The sequence below is a fragment of the Myotis daubentonii genome, chromosome 10, assembly GCF_963259705.1.
Source record: "Myotis daubentonii chromosome 10, mMyoDau2.1, whole genome shotgun sequence".
Classification (NCBI taxonomy): domain Eukaryota; kingdom Metazoa; phylum Chordata; class Mammalia; order Chiroptera; family Vespertilionidae; genus Myotis; species Myotis daubentonii.
In genome coordinates this window covers 39,129,108-39,153,743 of record NC_081849.1, presented here as the reverse complement: position 1 = coordinate 39,153,743, position 24,636 = coordinate 39,129,108, and the positions used below count along the sequence as shown (strand labels likewise).

The following is a 24,636-nucleotide window of genomic DNA, read 5'->3' as shown; positions in this document are numbered from 1 at the left end:
GAGTTACTGCTTTACATTAAGTGAACGAAATAGAAAACAACGCCCATTAAAAAGCATAAACGTCTATGATGAGACTGTTGGACTCATTTTAGAACATTTGCTGCGCGAAAAGGACAAGACTGATGCTCTTTTAAAGACGCATCTCTTTGCCTTAAAAGGATGCAGTGATCCTTGGGGAGGGCGGGGGGGCGGGGTGGAGGTGTAAGAAACAACGACAGAAAGAACAGAAAAAGACTGATTTGCACTTTGATACGTACGGCCAAGCCACGCGGGTATGCCTTCCAAGAGTTGCTGGTAACAAACAAACAAAACCCTTGGAGCACCCTCAGTAAATTGCTCATTCCACCGCGGACAGCGCAAGAGCCGAGCTGTTCTGCTGCTCCCCTAGCCCGCAGCCGCGCATTCCTGCCTCGGGTGCGCGATCTGGGGCCGCCCCGCCCCGCCCTCCCGGCTCCTGGCCGCCCTCCCGCGGCGCGCCCTGGGTGGGGCCTCGCGGCCGTGGGGATGCGGCCGGGGCGCTGGGCTGCGGATGCGAGTGGGCTGGGCGGCGCGCCGGGGCAGCGGGAGCCGGGGCAGCGGGAGCCGCGCGCCGCGTCGCTGTAACCGGACACCCGGGCGCTCGCCCCCCGCGCCGGCCGCTCTCCATTCACTCCCGGGCGCTGGACTGAGCGGCGCGGAGCCGGGCTCCGGGTGCCCCTGCACCGCCGCGCGGAGGATTCCTTTACAAAGAAACTCCGAGGACCGGCCGGCCGGGGAGAAGGAATTTCCCCGCGGGGCCGCCTCCGACAGCCAGGTCTTCTGGGCGACGGGCTGGAGGCACCCGCGGAGCCAGACCGGCAGCACCTGGGTTTCTCCGTGCTGATCGCTTGGCCCCTGGGTAAGCGGGTTCCTGGGGTTCAGCATTAGTTTGGGGTCTGTGCGTTGACTTTTCACACATCACTGTGCTCCAGTCTGTGTATTTTCTTAAGAACCTACGCAGTTTGTCCGGGAGCCGTTTCCCTTGCTGAGAGCCCGGCTGGAGTTGTTTCTTTAGGTGGTGACACCTGCGGCGAGTTAAAGTTGCGCATTTCAATGACTTCGGAGGCGGAATTGCTGGGGAGGACATAAGAGTCTTGTTCTTCCCGGCTGTTAGGGTTTCGATCAGAAGTGAAAATAAGCAGCCTGTCTAAGTGTCTGAGTTAAAGGGAAGAAGTTGTGAAGCAGGGGGTGCGAGGCGTGTGTAAGACACTTGCTTTGAGTCGCTTTTCCCTAGGTAGGCTTGAAACCACATTGCACTGTGTTCTTGCTTCCTTGGACCTGTCATTTCATCTCCAATATGTATTTTATTTTATTTTTTGCAACTTGTGGCAAGTGTCTTTTTTTGGGGGTGGGGGGGGGGAGACATACCAGATAAAATACTGATAATAGCAATATGCAAAAATGTGTAAATCCTATCAGCCTTATTAATAAAGAGACAAAGGTTAGGCATCTTTGTGGGGTTTTTTTCCAGGGAACAAATGACTAAGGGAAAGTCACTCCATAAAATCAATTTTCTTCTAAGACAATTTAGGGATGACAGGGTGAAGAGGTTGTGGAAGCAGGAAGAAACTGTTTCTTTTGAAAATTACCAACACAAACATCTCAAGGCTTCCCTCCATCTGTGTGGTAAAAGAGGTGTGCGATTTTGTTTCTAACTCTCATAACGTATACGTGCCACCTAGGAAATCAACTTATAATGTTCGTTTAGAATGGCATGTTCAGTATAATTGGTCTTTTTTTCTTCTGCATTAATGAAGCAGTGTTTACAACTTGTAGTGGCATTTTATTGAGTAAAATCAGTGATCAGATTTTAATTTTAAAAGCCACATAATATTGAAGGAAGGTCAGAACTGTTGTGATCTATAAAAATTAATTCCTAGATTAAACTGTTATATTATTTCAGTATGTAATTATGCTAGACTCAAGATAATGGGATATTATTTTTATGGTCCTGAGATTATTTCACATGTTGTGACCACTGGAGAGTTTATAGATTGGTAGTTAACAGGTTACCTGATCTTCCTTGGTATTCAGACGTTAGTTAATAGCATGTATCAATTTTATAGCTATAGTTCCAGATAGGACTTGTCTCTCTGATTTATCTATTGGGATTTTGACAGCCACTTTCTGGTTGATTTATATGAACTATGCATTGAGGGATATATGGTTCACTAGATTGCTCACCACTAGGTCATTGGTTTGAATTTGGCACCAGTCCAAGGTTACCTCATCTGCATCACTTAACAGCTGCTCGGTCATCTGTATAAATTGGCCGATAACTGATTCAAATGATTTCAGTGATCAAGGATTGAGCACATGTCCATTTATGCATAGAAACATCATTTCAGGTACAAGAGTTAATGAGTATGGAATGTTCATGTGGGATTTTTTTTTTTACTCTTACTGTATTTATGGTAGGAAAGGATGTTTTCATCCATTCATACCTATCGATACCATTCTCAAGCCATTTAAACAGATTGTGATTTTTAGAGAGGCGACCACATTTAAATATTGGTTTTCCTTTGGAAATCAATCACTTTTTCCTTGGCTGCTTTGTTCTTTAAGTTTTGGAAGATGAGAGTTTCTCTTTCGCAAACACTGCCAGACCAAGGGAATTGAATCCAAATTTTCACATCTAAGAAGCAAAGTCACAGCACCTCCTACTGTTTGCATGACTATGAAAGTTCAGGAATGTCTTTTGTGAATAAGGTGCTCTGTCTGGATTGCTGGTTATGTTTGTGTGGGTGTGGGCGTGCTCCTAAAATGTGAAATGAAATGTAAGAAACTTATCTCTTTTTTAAAGGTATTTCTCTTGGATATTAACTTGAAAATCTGAAGAAATGGCATTCCAGGCAATTTGCATGTTGGTTGGAGTATTTGTTTGTTCTGTCTGTGTGAAAGGATCTCCTCAGCCCCAAGCAAGAGTTTATTTAACATTTGATGGTAAGCATGTTGACAAATTCTCTGGGAAAATGTTATTTATCATTTGTTTTCTTATCCAGATTAAAAAACTAAAGGCAGTAAAGTATTATTGAATATTGATTTAAAAAATATTTATGGGACTGGTTTTTGGATGATATGGCTATTTAAAATTATTAGTTAGTAGACAAAAGCCCTCTATTGCATTTTGTTTCTGAAAATGCTTGAAGTGTATTCTGCCCCCTTTTAAATTTCTTCTGTGTTTGCATGTGCATGCATGGGAGCGATGGTGAAAAACGCAAAGCCTACAATCTCTGATTTTAATATTCACCGGGTTTGGTTGAGAAACACCTCCCATGTACTAATCTTCATTAGCAGAAAGAACTATGAAGGTTAAATTACTGAAAATTTTCCTAATAAATTTTGAGCACTAGTCTTGACACTGGCCTTTCTATATAATAATGTTTCTTCTATTTCCACAAGGACTTCCTGAGGTTGGCAAAGTCTCCTAATTGAAAAGGAACTAAAGGAATAGTTCAAAATATGCTTTTGATTGCTGTTGTGTACAGATGTTATCTTCAGGAGCTTAGGGAAATGAGTGTGACTTCAAATTTTCACACACATGAACGTTGTAAGTCCTCTGAGGAATGTTTTGCCGAATGTATGCATGAGCTTTAATGTATATTGCTCAAAGGACTTACAGATGGATGATTTCCGTCAGTCACATAGCCCATAGTAATTGGACAGATGGGATAAGAAATGGATCAGGAATATCACCCTGCCACTCAGGGTTATTTATATTTTTATGGCTTCTTTCAACTCTGTTTCTGCATAAACCTCAGTATTATTGCGCATAGTTTCATTTTCCTTTGAGAAACAATATACTCTAAGACCTTCCTGTAGCAGGATGTCTTTGAAACACTGGTATCTTTAATTTCAAGTAGTAGTATGACTGACACTTATCAGTCAAATGGCTTCCTCCCTCTCCTCCCCTCCCCTCCCCTTCCCTCCCTTTCCCTCCCTTCCCTTCTTCTCCTCCCCTTCCCTTCCCCACCAAAAGCTTTCTCCAAGGTTATCATAAGTCCTATTGGAGCCTTATGAACTTAGAGTGCATAAGCTTCTAATTGCTTCCTTAGCTTCCAAGCCAGGCATTCCCCCTTAAAACCCACGACTATCCAGATAAGTTGTGAAGGAAGGAAAACAGATCTTTTGAAGTGTCCTATTTTTTAAAAAAAATTACTAACTAAAGCATCTCATAGTCAGCTTACAACTTTTCTCCTAAGTTGAGAGCTATGAAATATTTTTTTTAAAAAAAGAAGAAAAGAAAGGCATTAAGGAGCAGTACAATTTCTCCCTATTTTCTGTATTTCTCTCAGTATATAGGAAGATGGAGTGGTCCCACAGATTAGGTCTCTAAGCCCTTTCTCTCTATTTCATCAACATTAATCAAACTTTGTTTAACCTGAACTTAATCCAAAATAGGTAAATATTAAAGACTAGAGGCCCGGTGCACAAAAATTTGTGCATTCGGGGGGGAAGAGGGGGTCCCTCAGCCCGGCCTGTGCCCTCTCGCAATCTGGAACCCCTCAGGGGATGACCACCTGCTGGTTTAGGCCCGCTTCCCGGGGGATTGGGCCTAAGATGGCAATCAGACATCCCTCTGGCAGTCCGGCAGCCCTCGGGGGATGCCCACTTGCCAGCAGGGAGCAGACCTAAGCTGCAGTCAGACGTCCTTAGCGCTGCTGAGGAGGCAGGAGCGGCTCCCACCACCACCGCTGATCAGCCTGGCTTGTGGCTGAATAGAGCTCCTCCCATGTGGGAGCGCCCTGACCACCAGAGGGCAGCTCCTGCATTGAGCGTCTGCCCTCTGGTGGTCAGTGTGTGTCATAGTGACCAGTCATTCCCAGTCCTTCTGCTGTTAGGGTCAGTTTGCATATTACCCTTTTACTATATAGGATAGAGGCCTGGTGCACGGGTGGGGGCCGGCTGGTTTGCCCTGAAGGGTGTCCCGGATCAGGGTAGGGGTTCCGCTTGGGTGCCTGGCCAGCCTGGATGAGGGGATGATGGCTGTTTGCAGCTGGTCACACCCCCTTCAGGGTGGGCGTCCCCACTGGGGTGCCTGGCCAGTCTGGGTGAGGGGCTGAGGGCCGTTTTCAGGCTGGCGGGTGACTGAAGCTCCCAGCCTCTCCTTTTTTTCTTTTTTCTTTTTAATTCTGGGATTTATTTTCCTTCTATGGCTGTCACTGGAACTGAGAGCCAGCTTTAGCTCTGAGGCTTGGCTCCAGCTCTGAGACCTCGGCTGCTGAAAGCAGGTATCTGGGTTTGTTTGGGTTCTATAATTGTAACACTGTTGCGGTCCTGCTAGCCCCAGCTCTGACGGCTGAAAGCAGGTTTCTGGGGTTTATTTACCTTCTATAATTGCAACATTGTTTCTTAGACTGCAGCTCACAGGCTGGCCGCGGCAGGCGGGGAACCTTGGCTTCCTCCATCACTGGAGAAAGCAAGCCTCCTGTTCGCTTCAGCTGCCTGGCTGCCAGCCGCCATCTTGGTTGGCAGTTAATTTGCATATCTCGCTGATTAGCCAATGGGCAGGGTGTCGGGGTTATGGTTAATTTGCATGTTTCTCTTTTATTAGATAGGATAAGTGTGTCACCAGAGATATTTCATCAAGTGTATGTTTGAAGTGACAATTAAAATTTGTCTTTTAATGAAGTTCAGTAATGCAAACTTTTAAAACCAAACTTTAATACTATGTAGGACAATAAGTGCTCTGTATACAGTGACTAGACGGTATATGGGCTTTTAAAGATACTGCATCACTAATATTTTAAGTGCTCCCAAACTCAAAACAGATTCTTGCAAAATAAGACTTACCTTCATTTATAACATACTAGAGGCCCAGTGCACGAATTCGTGCATGGATGGGGTCCCTTGGCATGGTCTGTGGGGATTGGGCCAAAACCAGTAGCACAGTGCTGCATGCCACTCCTACCTGCCGCTCCCGCTCATCCCAGCCCTGCTGCACCTGCTGCAGACTTGTGCCCAGTCCTCAAAGCGAGAGACTCGCGCCACTCAGTGGCACTTGCCAGCTGTGAGCCCTGCATCTGGCACCTGTCCTGAAGGAGAAGGGAGGGGGCTGGGATGTGATTGGCCCTCTGGGCGGGTGGTGGGATGCCCTTGCTGGCCCGGAATCCGGATCGGAATCCGGATCCGTCCCACTGATGTTGGTGCTGGTTGTTGGGAGCCACCTGGTGGCAGCTTTTATATTGTTTCTTCCTTGAAGAGGGAGGGGAAGTGGCCACAGTGCCCACGGCCAACTTCCAAGAGGCCAGTGGCACAGTTGGGATCGTGCTGGCAGCACCAGTCCATTGGTGCCTGGCCTGTTCTCCGGAGATTGGACCCATAGGACTACTGAGGGAAGGAGTGGGCCACCGGGACAGGTCGATCAGCTGAGCAACACTCCCACTATGGGAGCGCACTGACCACCAGAGGGCAGCTTCTGTGTTGAGCATCTGCCCCCTGGTGGTCAGTGCATGTCATAGTGACCAGCAGCAGGTCGTTTGGTGACTTAGGCTTTTATATATATAGATGTAGAATACAATATGGTAAAATAAGCTATTGATCTGAAAGTTTTATAATTCCTGATGTTTTGTTCTTCCCAAGAGCCTTTTTTTTAAAAAAAAATATCTTTATTGCCCTGGCTGGTTTGGTTCAGTGGTCAGAGTGTTGGTTTGCAGACCAAAGGGTCATGGATCCTATTCCCAGTCAAGGGCATATACCTCAGTTGCAGATTCAGTCCATGGCCAGGTCAGGGGAGTGAGCAGTAGGCAAGCAGTCGATGTGTCTCTCTCTGGTTGATCTTTCTCTTTCTCTCTCTCCTCTCTCTGTCTCTCTAACTCCCCCCTTCCTTCCACTCTCTCTAAAAATCAATGGAAAAAATATCCACACTCCTTGGGTGAGGATTATCTTTATTGTGAAAGTATTACAGATGTCTCCCTTTTTTCCCCCCATAGACACCCTCCACCCCTCACCTGTCCCCTCCCCAGGCCTACTGCACTATATTATCTGTCCATGGGCTGTGCATAGATAATTCTTTGGTTAATCTCTTCCCATAACCCCTCCCCCTTCCCTTTGAAATACTTCAGTCTGTTGCATGCTTATGCCTGGATCTTTTTTGTTCATCAGTTTGTTTTGTTCACTTGATTCCACATACAAGTGAGATCATGTGATACTTGTTTTTCTCTGACTGGCTTATTTCACATAGCATAATACGCTCCAATAGCCTTAATAGTAAATAATCATAGAGATAAAATATAACAATTTAGAGACTATTTTAAAGTGATATATCAATAAGGAAATTCCATAATTTCTTCATAAAATACAAAAACTCTTAAGTTAGACTATATATATATTAGACTATATATATTAGTCAAAGTATCATAGGAAAAGTACCTTGGGCAAAAAAAAACACGTTAAAATGTTTAAATTTTAATCATAAATTTATAAGCATTTTCTTAAGAGATTTGATAGTATACCTGCTTGAGATGCTTGTTCCAAATTTCTTATTAAAGTTTGTCATTGATTTTATGATGACTTCTCTGAGTAGGTTACTAAATTTCTTCCAAAGTAGTTTAGTCTTGACATCAAAATACAGAAATTTGTGTAGGGTTGACATATATAGGGTGGGGCAAAAAATCTGTTTATAGTTGTGAGTAAACCCAATACAGAGCATATTATTGCACTATTATTTATCAATTATTGTATTATTCTCCATATGAACAACTATAAATCTACTTTTGCCCCACCTTCTATATGAACATGTTAATTTAAATGCATAAAGGTATATACTTTATTTCATTTATTTCATATTTCAAAATTTCTAAACTAACTTGCAACCAAAAATCAGGACTTGGAAGATGCTTTTGAGGAAATCAAGTAATTTCAAGTTACACCAGGCAGAGGTTTTTTGCATCTTTGTAGTTTCTCATAATTACATTGCCTCCTGACTCTTTTGTCTTGAAATCTTCACTGTAACTTGATCCTCTGCCTGTCTCTTCCTGGGGAGAACTTTAGGAGAATCCTCTCAGTCTTGTCTTATTTATAGTCAAATGATGAATCATAGTTGATTTAAAGATATAAGAAACAAGAGATCCTTTCTCACATCCAAGTTCCAGCCCTTCTGCTTGTGGTGGAATGATGGACTGATAACATTTAAGAAACGATTTACAGATTTGCCATCTCTATTGATCTAGCGCAAGGTCAACCAGATGGTCATCAGTCCTATGGGAGAATGTACTTCAGATGTTATTAATTAGTTACATTTGTGCTAGCTAAACCTTGCATGATAAGAGAACTTACTCCTAGAAGATATTATATTGTGTAATTTTTATAATTCTTATGTTATGCCAAATAGCTTTTCGAATGAATATATAGTTAATGCAAATGTTTTTTAAGTTGAATACTTGTGGAAAAGCAATTCAATAGTTTAACAGATTTATATTTTATAACATTATTGCCACTGTATTCCCCCCACCCCCATTGCCCCGGTTAAATTATAAAGGTCATATGGAAAGGCAAGGATACATATGTACAATGGACAAAAATTGTTTTGCTTGTTAATATAAAAAGAGAAAGCATTGCATTTATCCAGTAGAGATTTTAGCATGTAATATTTTATAAAATCAGGAGTAAATACAAAATAATTTGATAAAAGGTATCAGTTACCTGTAATTTTAAGAGAAGGTTCTAAGCTTCAGAAAAATGGAAAATTTTTTTTACATTTTTATATATAAAATATGATAATTGAGTTAATTATATTGTGTTGTTCCTATTTAAAAATTAGATAAATTCTTATAATAAGATTACTATTTCAGCTAGCAATTCTGATTGTGAATCTAAGATATTTAATTTATTGACAAAGTTATTCACATTATATTATTATCCTCACTATGTCTGTAGGATCTGTAGTAATGTTTTTTTATTTCATTTCTGATATTAATGATGTATATCTGCTTCCTTTATGCTCTGACTGATCTGTCTAGAGATCAATTTTTCAATTTTATTGATCTCTCTAAATAATCAACCATTTTTGTCTATTATTTTTCTGTTTAACGTTTTTTATTTATGCTCCATAATTTAATTATCTTATTTCTTCTTGCTTTATGTATAATTTGTTCTTTTATAACTACCTAGCATAGACTGTTAAATTACTGATTTGAGAAATTTTCCCTGATACAACCAGTTATGGAGGTATGGTACAAATTTCCGAAATATTGCTTTAGCAATATTTTGATGAAATGTGTTTTGATTTTCAGTCAGTTCAATATGTCTTCTAATTCCTCTGTTATGTTTTCTTTTACCCATGGGTTATTTAGAAATATTTTGTATAATTTATAAATATTTGGATATTTTTATATATCTGTCCGTTATAGATTTCTGCTTTAACTCCTTGTTGGCAAAGAGCATACATCAGGTGTTTTTAATTCTTTAAACTCATTATAGTCTATATAGAAAAGAATATGTATACTGCTTTTGCCACATAGTGTTCTATTAGTATCAATTAGATTCAATCAGTTGATGAATTTCTATGTTTTCTATACTTTTTCTGATTTTTGGTCTAGTTGTTAGTTCAGTTAGTGATAGAAGAAGTTGAACTCTCCAGCGATAGTTACAGATTTATCTATTTCTCTTTTTCAGTTCTATCAGTTTTTAATTCATGTTTTTGACTTTTTGTTATTAGGTACTGACATATTTAGAATTGTTATGCCTTCTGATGAATTGAACTCTTTTTTATTATGAAATATCTCTGATTGTTACTGGTAATAATCCTTATTCTGAAATGTATTTTGTATGTACGTAATGCTTTTATATTTTTTTTGATTAATGAAAAATAACACCAAAATTTTAGTTATAATAAAGTGCAGAAATGTTTACCATGGTTATATTGGCCTCTACAACATATTTTAATTAAAATATTAGGAAATATATTTAAATAGACATTTTTGATATACATAAATTGTATGAATGTGTGATTGGCATTGTGGCATAGTGAGAATAGCATTTACATAGAAACCAAACTATCATGGTTTTTAATCTTTGATTATTCACGAATTAATTCTGAAACTTTAGCAAGACCTCAGTTTCCCGACCAGTTAAAAAAACTTGGACAAAATTATTTCTTATATCCCTTGTTGCCCTATAACAGTGATGGCGAACCTATGACACGCATGTCAGAGGTGACACGCGAACTCATTTTTTTGGTTGATTTTTCTTTGTTAAATGGCATTTAAATATATAAAATAAATATCAAAAATATAAAACTTTGTTTTACTATGGTTGCAAATATCAAAAAATTTCTATATGTGACACGGCACCAGAGTTAAGTTAGGGTTTTTCAAAATGCTGACATGCCGAGCTCAAAAGGTTCGCCATCACTGTCCTATAATTATGTGATATTTAAGTTTAGTTTTATTTTATAAATATCACCTCCTTCAAGAAAGTCTTCTATAGTAACCTCTTTAATGTTTTCAATAATTTTTTATGTAAATGACCTGGGCAAGGGGAAGAACAAAACTAAACAAATAATTTTCAAAAAATCAGGGATATTGAAATCATACAAAACTGGTTTTAAATAATGATTGCTACTTTCTGGGTATGCTACATTAGAGTAATTATTTAATCTCCCTAATCCGGAATTTTATAATCTGTAAAATGGTTAATAACACGTACTTCATATAACTGTTTTGAAAATTAAATGAATTAAGCTTGTAAAGGGTGTTGGGTAGTATATATAGTATATCCCATTACAACAGCGGTTCTCAACCTGTGGGTCGCGACCCCTTTCTGGGTCAAACGACCCTTTCACAGGGGTCACCTAAGACCATTGGAAAACACATATATAATTACATATTGTTTATGTGATTAATCACTATGCTTTAATTATGTTCAATTTGTAACAATGAAATTGGGGGTCACCACAACATGAGGCACTGGATTAGGAAGGTTGAGAACCACTGCATTACAATACAATGCAGGGAGGCTTACATTAAAGTTAGTATTTATAAGTTCCTTTAGGGCAGAAATATGGTCTTCATTACTACCCCTCCACTTAGCATAGAGACTGTGATATATTGCTCAGTAAATGTTGAATTAACATAAATTTCGATACCCCTTACTGCTACACCTCCCAACCAATAGAGCATTGATACACTGCAACCACTCTTTAGTGAATTCTGGATAATTTAAAACAATGACATATAGCAGGGAGAATGCAATAGAAATTGATTTCTTTATCATAGCACTAAAATATAAAAAGCATGAGAGGAATTTTTGAAGATTCTATTTTTTTAAGTCCAATTTTTTTATGGTGAGCTTGAACTTAATAAGAACTTAGTCTACTCAGTTTACTGCTAATGATTGTCATGGCATAGTGAGTGGCTAGAAATTGGGTCATTTAAGAGTACTCAGTTTACTCAGTTTAGTTCTAATGATTGCCATAGAATAGTGAGTGGCTAGAAATTGCATCATTAAAATCAGAAAGGGGGCATGTGGGATAATTTCTAATTGATTTCTGTACCATGAAATAAAATATATCTGTGTAAATATATCCATAGGAAGGTATAAATAAAAATATAATTACATCCATATAAATACCAAATGTAGGTCATATACTACACTTAAAGCAGTGGCTGTTAAATAGTATATCAGATTTTTTCCATACTTTGATGAGCAAGTTGAAATTTATTCAGGAAAGTTTGCTGCTGGAATACTTTGTGTGTGAAGAAATTAATAGACCTTACATTCAATACTTAATTGAGATTTAATTACTGGATTTATTAATCTCATGTAAGGTAATGAGGAAATGTATTATTAAGTTACTGAAATAGCAACATTTCTTTCCTTATTGTTTTAAGAAAGTCAACTTATCCAAAATTACACAGTAGCTCCACCTCTCCTAACAAGCAGTAATTCAGTCATGTGGATGTTTGTCTTCTTAGTACAAATCTCTGAGTCATCACACTTACTATTTAAAGTAATCCTGATGGATACAGGATTATCATTTTTATATGTTTTTAGGTCTAGAAAGATAATATCTGGAGATGAAGGAGTAGGATAAAGGTAATGTGCACTCAGTATCCCATTGGCTTCAGAAAGTCCCAATGAATATTATTTTACAGAAAGGGAAGTCTGAGTCCACTGCAGTTTTTCTTTTGTTTCAAAACTCTTATGAGTTATTGTCTGACTGGCGTGGCTCGGTGGTTGAGCATTGACCTATGATCCTGAAGGTCACAGTTTGATTCCCAGTCAGGGCACATGCCTGGGTTGCGGGCTCAATCCCCAGTGTGGGGCATGCAGGAGTCAAGAAGATCAATTATTCTCTCTCATCATGGATGTTTCCATCTCTCTCTCCCTCTTCTTTCCTCTTTGAAATCAATAAAAATATATTTTAGAAAACACAAATAAAAACTCTGATGAATTATTAAGGTGCCCCCGGCAATATCTTAAAGCATTTATAAAGCTTTGGGAGCTCAAAAATAAATTCATTGATAGGTTAAATGGATGGCAAAAAGTCAGTCATTTGTCACTATTAATTCTTTGCTTGTGTTCACTACAACAGTAAAGACGTCCTACTACTAAACTGTCCCTCTTCCTTTGAAGCCTGAGTCATTGCCTAAAACTCAAAGGGTTAAAACTTCATAAAGGTGCTACTATTTGGATACATTTTTCTTAGCTTATTTTGGCCAATTTTCCAGCTCAAGTTTGAGTTTTACATTTGCATTTGCATGTGCATGACAGTGCTTTAAAAACATAAAAATGTCACTGTGGGTTGTATTGGGCAACAAGTACATTAAGTGTAGAGCCTGATCAGGTCTTTCAGTTATTTACTTAGTGATTCTTTTTGCCTTCTTTCAGTGCTCAATTTTTATTAATAAAGTTATAGATGTCTCCAAGTCATTGACAGTATGTAAATGAAAGAGGATGGAATTTTACAAAACATTTTTTATCGCCTATATCTGCCTCATTTGACAAGAAGCTTAGTTAATTAAATGATAAATAAAAGGACCCCTGTGAACTGGTGAGCTAAACCCAAAAGCTGATGAATTGACATTGGACAATAAACTCAAAATAATAAATTGCCTCTTTATGAACTCTGGTAGCATTAACCTTTCAAGGCACATTTGTTGAGAACAGTTTGTCTTATGGTCACCCAAGAGATGAAAATAAAGCCAATTGTTCTTGATTTCTCCATTCATCTTGGAGAAAGCTCACTCTGGTTGTATTGAATCTTCTGAAATATTTAGTTCTTGGGAAAACTTGTGTTACTGCAGTTTCTTTTAAATCCCTTTCTGATGGCCTCAGTTAAATGTCAATTAAACATCTTAAATAGCACCTGCATGTTTTGATAAAGTAACTCAATAAGGAGTGCTGTGTAATAAGAGGCTCTGCATTTTTCCGCTGTGATAGTGTCATTGAAATCAGGAAGGAACAGATGAATGCAAGGGCGCATTGGGCAGTACTCAACCATAAAGAGTCTGAAATAGAGTAGCACTAAATTTGTGATGTAAACAGCAAATTAAAACTGTTATAAAGTACAATGGGAATAGAAGATGAGGAGAAATTGCCAAGAGATTTCATATGTCTATTGTCCCCTATAATATATATTTATATAGGACTCTGGTACTCAAAATAAAAGAAAATCTCTTTCATAGCCTTAAATTGAAGGAGGGAAGTTTTAAGTAGTGCAAAGAAAGTCTCATGGGAAATAGTAGAGTAGAATATTTCTCTCTCTCTTTTTAAGATTTTTAGAAAAAAGTGAGAAACCCTGTCATGAAAAGGTAATTCTTGTCCTCAGTGAATGTTCTCATATTCTAATAAGCTTAATTGTGTTGCCAAAAGATGGTGTTGTGATGGTCAGCCATTTCTAAAAGTACGAGGTTCCTGCAATTGAGAACAGAAAAGGGATGCTTCAGCAATCTGAAATCAGAAGAGTGAGTTTGTGTGCTGTGTTTACTCAGTCATCCAATCAAGGCAATTTCATGAACGATATGTGTCATATTCCATGATTATCCATAGATAAGTGTGAACATTTATGGTCAAACAATTGGCTGTGAGAACCAGCTATGACTACAGTGGGAGAGCTGCTATGCAGGAGACACCCTTATGGAGCAGGGCTTGCTTCAGTGGGGCTTTGGTGATCACTGAGTCTGCCCCTTGAGTGTGTTGCTTATGGACCTGTAGAGCTGTAATCTGGTATGATCTGACATTGACCACTAGGTACACTGGCTCTTGGGTTTCCGGGGAGATGCAAAGTCAGCCCCTGCCTGGGGCCACCCAGCAGGAACTACAGCCAGATCTGCAGATTCCTCCTCTTTGTATCGGGTTTGGAAGTGCCCAGACGAGGCCCAGCTATGAAGCAAGACAGGCTGGTGCCGGGTCTTGAGCCTTTTATTGATAGGTTTGGGGCTCCCTGACCCAGCTGCAGCTTGTTTAAGAAATTCATATGCAAAATTCATATGAATTCACAGGCCATTCATATGCAAAAGCCTCTGCACACAGCTGGGTTCGGGTTATAAATTGGATGGAGCAGGGTCTTAGGGAATCACCAGAGGAGAGCAAACAAAAATGGCTGCCAGTCAGCCCTGCACCTGGGGAGGTTCCCGCACAGGAACAATGATCCCTGCAAGCACCTCCATCTGGGAGAAAGCCACCCCCAAGTTCCTGCCCAGATGCCAGACAATCCAGTTCCTCCTCATATGTGTCTGCATCCCCCGGAGCCTTGCTCTGGTGCTAGAGCTCAGAGGAAGCGGGAACTTGTAAGTTCAGTTTGTGATGCTGGCCTTTTAAGAGGAACAGCTGGGTCTCCAGCAGCCTCCATGTCACTGAGCCCCAATCCACACTGGTTTCTACACCCCGTAGTTCTTATTGCCCATAGGAACTTCTTTTCCCAGCGCTGGGACCCGGGGCTGGGGATCTGGTCTGGGGCTGGGACCCCTTGCTCCTCCAGGCAGTCTCTGCAGAGAAGATCTCCCTCCCAATTAAAAAGCGGCCCACCTGGGTGCCGGACCTCTGTGCCTCTGCACCTCCTGCCAGTCTCAGTGTGCTTTATTATTTACGTCTCTAGTTGTAGGCCTTCCATTCAGCCAGCTTTCCGCGGTTCTGGAAGATGGTGGTTCTGTATTTTAGTTGTAATTTTGATGTGGTTGTGGGAGGTGGCGAGTACAGGCTTTTGCCTATGCCACCATCTTGGTTCTCTGGGATATGTTTAGTTAGTTGCTGTAGGTGAGGTCTCCCTTTTGGCTATGGGAACAGGTCTGAGCTCAAACAAAGGAGAACTATAGAAAAATGTATTTTTCTCTCTCCTTACCTCTGTGCAAATTTGTCAGGGTGTGTTTCCATAAGTTCAAGATAGCCTACACTTTCTCTTAAAAAAAGTGATTCGAGTATTCTTTTTTTTTTTTTTATGGACACCATTGCAGCATCAACTAAATATACACTGAGACACACTCACTTTTTCCTTTTCCTAAACACCTTTTATGTAATGAGTATTAAAAAAAACTATCATTTTTGTTTCAGTTATATGACTGTCAAATAATAAAAGTATTGAGAAAAAGAGCAGCAAGCTTTGGGCAAATTCCAGCACTTCTTTGCCGTCTGCATTTTCTGTTATGTGTTACTAAAGACCTCTGTTGTTAATGAAAACAAATTTAAAAGCAAGGAACAGAAAGGTTAGACGTTTTCTCACACTGAGTATGACTTGGCAAGCAGAACACATAAAAAAAAGGCAGAGCAAAGTGCTAAGCCATGTGCTATTTTAGGGCAGCACTAGCCATGAAACAATGTGCTGAGCTGTAAAAGATGGCAAGTATCGCCTGCATTTCCAAGATGCGTGATTTCCTTTCAAACCTCCCTCATTTTCTGGAAGTTAAGTGCCTTGAGCACTTAATATTGATGTTCTTCCTCTGGAGTGCTTTTTATGTTTTTGAGAAGTTCCACCTGATAACTCATTTATTCCAGAATGCCTCTGAAGTAGGTAGGCATGGAGGCCCAGGGGTGCTAAATGTCTTGGCTGAGGACATACAGCCTGATGGTGGCAGAGACAAGACTGGAAGAGGGAAATGGCATAAGAAGAGGAAAATTAATTATGGACTATGTTTGTAGGGAGTCAGAGATCTCCTGAAAATGCATTTTACAATATCTGCAGAAATTTTAGGCCATTAATATGAATATTAACAAGTTTGTTTTCCAAAGTATGCACAACAGCATAGCTTAAACATACCTTAAATTTTTAATTAACTACTTACTTTTTAGCAATAATTTATGGATTTTTATATGTCAAACTTTAAATATATTTAACATGACATTAGAAATGCCTCTAAATTCTCTTTGAAAAGGTTGTAGTAATTCATAAATACCAGAAAGTTATATTTTTACTTGTCACTAATTCATGTAAATTAGTGAATATACTTTTCCCAAGTTACTGTTCTTATAATTAAGCTTTTCATTTGATGTGGAATGTATATCAGTATCCCATTTTCCCCTTTGTCAATTCCTAGAGTAAAGTTTTCTACTCTGCTCATTTATGTATTGCCTTAGAAGGAAAACACCATTAAAATAATCTTATGTTCTAATTTGAAATAACCAGTAAAAGTGCCTAATATTCTTGCCTTTCTCAACTTTACAACTTACCAGCATTTAAGAGTATTGACAATAAAAGTAGGAGATATTCTAGCTAATTAATTCTTAAATTATCACCTTACTAAAGCTATTTTTCTTATAAAAAATGAGCAGGTACTAGACTTTGATTATAAGATTGCTCCTATTTAATTTTATATATAATGTGATGGCTATTGTAAAGTCTTTAGTCTATATGGAATTGATAAACCAAAGGAGTCAAAACAGTATAGTTTTACAGAAGATAATTGCCATTTCATTAAGAAAAGGATGGGACTACTTATTTCACAAAAATAAATTCTTGAGTCTCTGTAGTAGCAATAGCACTAAAGAAGCAGTTGCTAAATTCTTTCATGAAAAACGTATTTCCTCAGTGTAGAATTTCACTTGCTAAAGACAGAGTTAGGGAAAGGGGATATATAGCTGATAAAAATAAATGCTCTATCTACACACACACACACACACACACACACACACACACACATACATACACATACTCTATGAGTTACACCAATTATATTTCAACTAGAGGCCCAGTGCACAAAACTTTGTGCACTCGGGGGGAAGGGGGGGTCCCTCAGCCCGGCCTGTGCCCTCTAGCAGTCTGAGACCCCTCGGGAGATAACGACCTGCTGGCTTAGGCCTGCTCCCGGGTGGCAGAGGGCAGGCCCAATCCCTAGCTGCAGCCCCTGGTCGGGCTCAGAGCAGGGCCGACTGGGGGGTTGGGGCACCACCCCCTGTCACACTCAAGGCAGGGTCGATGGGGAGGTTGCGGCGCGACCCCTTGTCACGCACAGAGCAGGGCCAATCCGAGGGTTGGGGCTCCGTACCCTGTCATGCACAGAGCAGGGCCGATCAGGGGGTTGGGGAGCTCCCTCCTGTCACTCACAGAGTAGGTCCGATAGGGGAGTTGGGGCACCGTCCCCTGTCACACACAAAGCAGGGCGGATCAGTGGGTTGGGGCACCGCCCTCTATCACCCACAGAGCAGGGCCAATCAGGGGGTTGGGGCGCCGCCACTGTCACACTCAGGGCAGGGCTTATGGGGAGGTTATGGCTCTACCCCGTCACACACAGAGCAGGGCCCGTGGGGGGGCGGTGGGGGTTGGGGCGCCACCCTCTATCACCCACAGTGCAGGGCCGATCAGGGGGTTGGGGCGCCGCCACTCTCACACTCAGGGCAGGGCCGATGGGGAGGTTATGGCTCTACCCCGTCACACACAGAGTAGGGCTGGGGGTGGGGGGGTTGGGGTGCTGCGCCCTGTCACACACAGAGCAGGGCCAATCAGGGGGTTTGGGCACTGCCCCCTGTCATGCTGATCCTGGTGCCGGGAGGCCTCTCGGCTCCGCTGATCCCGGTGCTGGGAGGCATATTACCCTTTTACTATATAGGATAGAGGCCTGGTGCATGGGTGGGTGCCAGCTCGTTTGCCCTGAAGGGTGTCCTGGATCAGGGTGGGGGTCCCCACTGGGGTGCCGGGCCACCCTGGGTGAGGGGATGATGGCTGTTTGCAGCTGGTCACACACCCTTCAGGGTGGGGGTCCCCACTGGGGTGCCTGGCCAGTCTGGGTGAGGGGCTGAGGGCTGTTTTCAGGGTGGGAGTGACTGAAGTTCCCAACTGCTCCTTTTTTTCTTTTTTTTTCTTTTTTATTCTGGGCCAGCTTTAGCTTGAGGCTTGGCTCCAGCTCTTAGGCCTCCACTCCTGAAAGTAGGTTTCTGGCCTTTGCATACAATGTTGCGAATCTGCTGGCTGAAGTCCCGCAGTATCTGTTACAATGTTCAAACTGCAGGCTCAGAGGCCTGCAGCCGCAGGCGGGGAACGTTGGTTTCCTCCGTCACTGAAGCAAGCAAGCCTCATGTTAGTTTCAAGCTGCCTGGCTGCCGGCCGCCATCTTGGTTGACAGTTAATTTGCATATCTTGCTGATTAGCCAATGAAAAGGGTAGCGGTCATATGCCAATTACCATGTTTCTCTTCTATTAGTGTAGATGCAAATTCAGTCTTTCCTAGGTGTACACTGTCTTCTAAAATGCATATAACAGAAACTAAGAAGTCAGCAAAAAAAAAACCAAACTATTGTGTTTTTGGTATTATTTATGCTTTCTCACTTTAAAGTTTCAAATACTACCAATTTATAATTATATAATAATTAGCTTCTCAAACACTTTAGTTACAGTAATACTTAAAATGTTACTGTAACACTCAGGTGTACAGTAACAGCTTGGAGCAGAACAGGAAACTCTGATGATTTATGTATTTGAGCCTTGCCTCCCTCCCATTACTGATGGCTAGTAATAGAACAGAGTGACATGCTGAAAACTACCTGTCAGAAGGAGGCAATCCATTTTTAGTACAAATAACTGGAATGTGAATGTGGCAAATAATATGTAAAGGGATCATAAATAAATACCTAAATTTATTTCACTACACTTACTTCCTTTAAAGCCAGTGAAGTCTTGAAACCCAAGATGCCACTGTTACTATAGCTAGCAGCAATTGAAAGTCCCAATTATAGCATATGAAACACAATCTTTCATTAGATGCTTCTGTTTCCTAAAATCTTCATTTCACAGAATTTAGATTAGGAAAGCCCTTTCCTCTTTTGTAAATAGACACAACTGTACAAACTGTGTGAGGTACACCGAGTTGGCACTTTCTTCATTGCTGAAATTGGGTAACACAACAGGTCTGAAGATTTTAAGACGGCACTAGCAAAATTAGAAACAGAGTAAGGGGAGCAAACCCCTCGTATTCCTGACCTTGGTTGGGTCAAATAGAAGTGGTATATGTGGCCATGACTTCTTTTAGAGGATAGAGACTATTATATGTAAAAACACCATTCCAACCGAGCTGTCATTCTTAACCCAAGGACCTATTGTTTAATGAGCACGTGAAGAGTTGCAAAGTGATTATAAAATCAGCTTACATAAAATAAATAAGAGTTTATTGAATTTTATTTTGGAATTAGAGTTATGTCTATATATACAAATCATGTTTATAGACTAGGTTGACAACTTTTAATGAAGATACTTAAGACGATGGGCAGGCATGTAGTAGTTTTGATAATAAGATGTGGTGATTATTTTAGTGCTCCTTTTATAAACTTTCCAACCTCTTAAATATACACTAGTAGTCATAATTCAAGCATAAACAAAACCTCATGACTTAAATTATGCCTTGATTGGAAAAGACCTATTGAATAATGTATTTTGCCTTGGTTGCCAAAAAGAGCTTTACGCATTCTTTAAACATTATCAGCTTAGTTCTGTTATCACACCTAAGTGTTATTATTTAACAACCATGCAGAAAATGGGAAGAGATTGGAGTCTCTATTATGTACAAGCCTGGGTTTAAATAGAAGCAGTCTTTCTGGCATTAAAAGCTTCCAACTTTTGTTAGTCCATTCAGCCGGATTGTCGCTCCTTAAATTCAGACTCAGGGACTTTTTTTTCCCCCTTTTCCCTGAATAGTAATACTCAGAACATTCCAAGAGGCCAGAACATTAAGCTGAAATAAGACAATGAGTGCATTATCGTCACCTAAAGAGCATTTTGAATTTTATTAGAAGAAACCGATTAAGATGTTCTTTTCAAGCAAAGGTCTTGGCGTGGCTTCAGCAAGTTACTTTCCAAGTCGGGCAGGGGTTGAGCTGGCACAAAGAGCAGGTCTTTCCTTTAGCATCTTGACTGCTTTAATGCAAATGCGACTGGGATTTTTTTTTTTCTTTAAGCTGATTCTCTTAAAAGCCATGCTTCCTGCCACTGTTCAACATAATTGCATCAATTCCATTTTCCATTAGTACTCAGAACCTGCTGATATGCCTGGAGTTTTAAAACCATTGTGTGAAAAATACAATTATGCATACTTTTTGCAGGGGTTTCTGATAATGCATATGTTCTATGCGGTTGTATTTTTTATTTTGATATCTAAAGTAGGTCAAGCAAAGATGTCTTTATGCCAGTATGCTAAACTTTGGTTATTCAATCAATTATATTAACTACAGTGGTATGAACACTTTTCCATTACATTCAGTGGGCTATATTTTGTTGAAGAAAAAGCACATGTTACTTTGCTGCAGAATAATAACATATTCTGACTTCAGGTGAAAGGCAGTGATGTCTTCTGTCCTTTCTCATTATATCTGTAATAGCTATGTCGCTTCCATAATGTGTTGTGTTTTTTTCAACAGTTTGCCTTTATGGAATCTTATAATGATCTGCATTATTTTACTTTATCTCATATCTTTCTAATTTTCTGATATGTATTCGATAGTTTTCCACACATATAGTTTTATATATATATTTCAGCTATTACATTAGAAATCTCACATGTAAAATATATTTATCTAGCAGTTTATCAGCTTGCACTTGTTTTGCTTACATCCCCTCTTTGGTTCTTCTTTTTTTAATTGAAGTGAGGAAAAAAGATTATCAAGCTTAGCTTGGAATTATTCATGAAATGGTGAAAGCTTCAGAGCTCAGTGCTGATGGAATGTGTAGCAGGAATTGATTTAAAGGTGGCCTGGAGTTCAGATGCATCATCTATTTGTGCTTTGGAGATGAAATTCAGAGCCGTCGCTCTTAGGTGAAATTACCTTTAAAACAAATATCCTTCGGTTTCCAAATTGAACACAAATATTGTTAAGGCAGGATTTCAAAACCTTTCCTAAAATCACTTCTGGGTAAAAATATCTTAGATTTTTAATAACTAAAGATAAACTTTCTGAGGTACATTGCTAGCATAGAACTTTTTCACGGTATGTAGCATCTGAATTAAGCTCAGATTATATTCACCTTAAAGTGGAAACTGGAAAATCTGGTTAGAATTGATGGTTGTCAAATTATGGGTCAATATGAGACAAAGCATTTTGGCTTTTATAAAGAATGTTGTCCATTTAATCTCTTATTCCTTGCTCTCCACTCATCCATCATACTTTAGAGAAATTCCTTTAATACATTACTAAACTAAGAAAAAATCCCCAAGAACTGCGTTGAATTCACGAATATTTTAGGGTGCCCACCATGTAAATTGTTGTCTGCAACATCTATAAGTACAAGAAGTATGGTATGAGTCCTTTCCTTGGTGAGCACTTGTTCCAGTCAGCACGATAAGCTGACCATTTAAATACCTATTACACCAGGCACAACAGGATGTGTGCTGTAAAAGAGGCGCAATCAATTCATAGAAGAGGCCAGCTTTGAAATAAAAACATTATTTTAAATTGGTTTAGAATATTGGCTTTAAACCTATTGTGGACATTAATCATTCTGCTGGCAGGAATTACATTTTTTTTAAAAAAAAAAAATCCTGGTTATAAACTGAATTGAGAGAGGGAATTCAATTGGAATGCCAAGGAAGAGATTATTGCACGTAACCAAGGTTCTCCAAGGTTCTGAGGCAAAGCACTTTTGCTGAGTTTGGCTTTTGTTTCCTTACTTAGCTCCAAATTCCCATCCGTGCCTCTTAACGATGAAGAATCCTTATGGCCGTCTGACTGAGCAATTGACAAACAGCTTGACTCCAGTTTGCCAGATTGTCTTCAAATGCCCATTAAAAAAAGCCCATTCTGCCTGTAGTAGTAGTTGGGATCAGGGCCTGTTCTTAGAGTCCTCTCCATTTCTTCCATGTCTGAATCTCTGTTTCTCTGTTTCTCTCTCTCTCTCTCTCTCTCTCTCTCTCTCTCTCTCTCTCTCTCACACACACACACACACACACACACACACACACACACACACACAATCATAGCCATTTTTGAAGGGTAGAGCAGTCATGAAGGAGCCTGTGTTAAATATCAGAGGCTCAAAATAATTAGGTCTTCAGAAGCATCTTTCATGCCCCTGAATAAATTCTGTACCAGAGGTCAGAGACACGTTTATCTGGGCTTCCATTCCCATCGGCAGTTTGCAACTGTTAGAAAACAAGAATCTCCACGTAACTCCTTTTATCAATGAGAGAGAACTCTGTTCAGTCCATTGCTCTAACATTTCTCAGGATAAAGCCTTTGCTAAACATTAAAATTTAGCTTCTCTCCTCAACAATCGAGATTGTCAATGCCAGAGAAATCACCGTTAGTGTAGGCAAAATACAGCTTGAACGCTGACAACCCTTTAAGAGTGAACAGATACCCTTTGCTTCTGTGTGAATTATACGATCCATTTCAAAGTCATGGCCTAGAAAATTATGTTCTATTTTCAATTTCCTTTATATTTTGAAATGTATGATATCTGAGTGAGATTCTTGACAACCTAAGCTAGGTCGTGCTTTAGGTTAGGTCATCAGGCCTGGCATAAAGCCGGGCTCTAATAGGATTAAATGAAGTTTTGTGCGATGGATGTTCGCTCATGGACAATGTCATTTGTGTGTACTTTGTGTCTAGTTGTGGATAACAGACTCTTTAGAAGGTGAAGAGGTTATATACTAGTATCGTGGTGATAGATACAGTAGGGACAGTGGGACTAGATATAAGATAGGGAAGATTGCTTCTCACTCAGAAAAAATAGGTCACCTATGGCAATGGGAACAGGTTCTGGTCCTTTTTTTGTATAACATAGTTTTTTGGTTTGTTTCCAGCCTGGTTAATGATACACAGTAGATACTTACTAAATACTTGAAAATAAAAGAACGAATGAATTATGTCTGCATATTGGAGGGGAGCAGGAATAGGAGAGAAAGCACAAAAATAGTGAATCAATTCCTGTGTAGCTCTATGTTCCAGGATTATAAAGTGCCCATAATTCAGAGACTCCTTTCTTAATATGCCTTTAACCTTCTTGTTAGTAAATGATTTTGGTTTAGGTCCCTGTCCTTCCTACTATCCTCCTGTTATTATCATGCAGACAGGAAAGGCACGGGCCTAATGGCTTTCATTAGTTTATGAAACATAGCTGCATACTTATAATAGAAGAATTTCTGGAGAAGAACACTGTATATCTGGGTTATGTGGTGGAAATAAACTAAGCAATATTATGGGCAGATAAATAATAAACAGAAGGCAAATTGAGTATTTTGGGCCTTCGAAAATGTCAGTATCGGCTATAAAGGATAGTCATATTTTGTGAGTAATATAATAGCATGAATTAACAACTTTACTTGGCCATTATCAAGAGCTTTATAGTTTATGTTTCATTGTACCAATATGATTTTTTTAAATTAGAGGAATGTAAAAGTTTAGTCCTTATGATGTGGAATATACCTAATATGGGCAAATTCAGAAAAAAAACACATTTTTCTCATTGGATGCAGTTTTGGTAGAAGAAGATAATCAGACAGCTATCTTATTAAGTGAAACAGAAAATAATATTCTAGGGCATTGTGTGTTTCTAGAATTTGAGTCACATAAAGCTAAGATATCATTGTTTCCAAGCTTCCACCTGTAACTTTATTGATCGAGCTTTAATAGAAAGAGTTATGTATTGCCTTTGAAAGAAATTATTAGATTTAGCATCCTGCTATTATTTAGGACTTGCCTGCAAGTCTTGTAAAGTATATAGACAAAGTGAAGTAAATGAGGGACCAACTAGTGAGGATTAAATGCTTAACATATTTTCAGGAGTAAAATACCAATCTATCTGGCTTAGTAGACGTGCATTTGGCATGTGCCTCAGAATGCAAATTTCACAACTGTACTTCCCTGAATGGTGCAAGAAAGGTCTGTGTTGAATGAGATTACTTTTGTAAAATACTAAAATAGCCATATTAGTAAATTGTAGAGTCATGAGTCAAAGGTAGTTTTTACTTTTCATGGATTATTTTGCTTAACATTTATTTGTTTTAGATTATTGTTAAAACCAAAGTCACCATTGAATTCTATCTTGACAATTAGGAAAAAAGCTTAACTTTTTTTCTAATAGTCAGGTTCCTGATTCATTTTTGGAGTTTATCCACCAAAATGAAGTGTGGTAATTTCTCATACCACTCTTTTCAGCTGGCAACACTGATTCATTTCCCCCATGCCAGAACTACTTAGTGCAATGTACAAATGAGGTGTTGTAGTGCAAATTTCCCAAGATAACGTTAAGCCAATCAGGCA

The 24,636-nt window shown here is 39.6% G+C and overlaps 1 protein-coding gene across 5 annotated transcripts in view; it reads left to right on the top strand.

The window, feature by feature from the left end:
- Positions 1–481: 481 nt before the first annotated feature.
- SEMA3C (semaphorin 3C) overlaps positions 482–24,636 on the top strand; it is a 171,970-nt gene continuing 147,815 nt past the window's right edge. For 2 of the 5 annotated variants that reach the window (XM_059712151.1, XM_059712149.1), the window contains exons 1-2: positions 483–877; positions 2,822–2,961. In XM_059712151.1, coding sequence (XP_059568134.1) covers positions 2,859–2,961 — 103 coding nt within the window. In that variant the 5' untranslated portion in view covers positions 483–877; positions 2,822–2,858. Of the gene's footprint in view, positions 878–1,540; positions 1,654–2,821; positions 2,962–24,636 lie in introns of those variants that run through there. The other 3 variants (XM_059712150.1, XM_059712155.1, XM_059712154.1) reach the window with 3 other exon arrangements.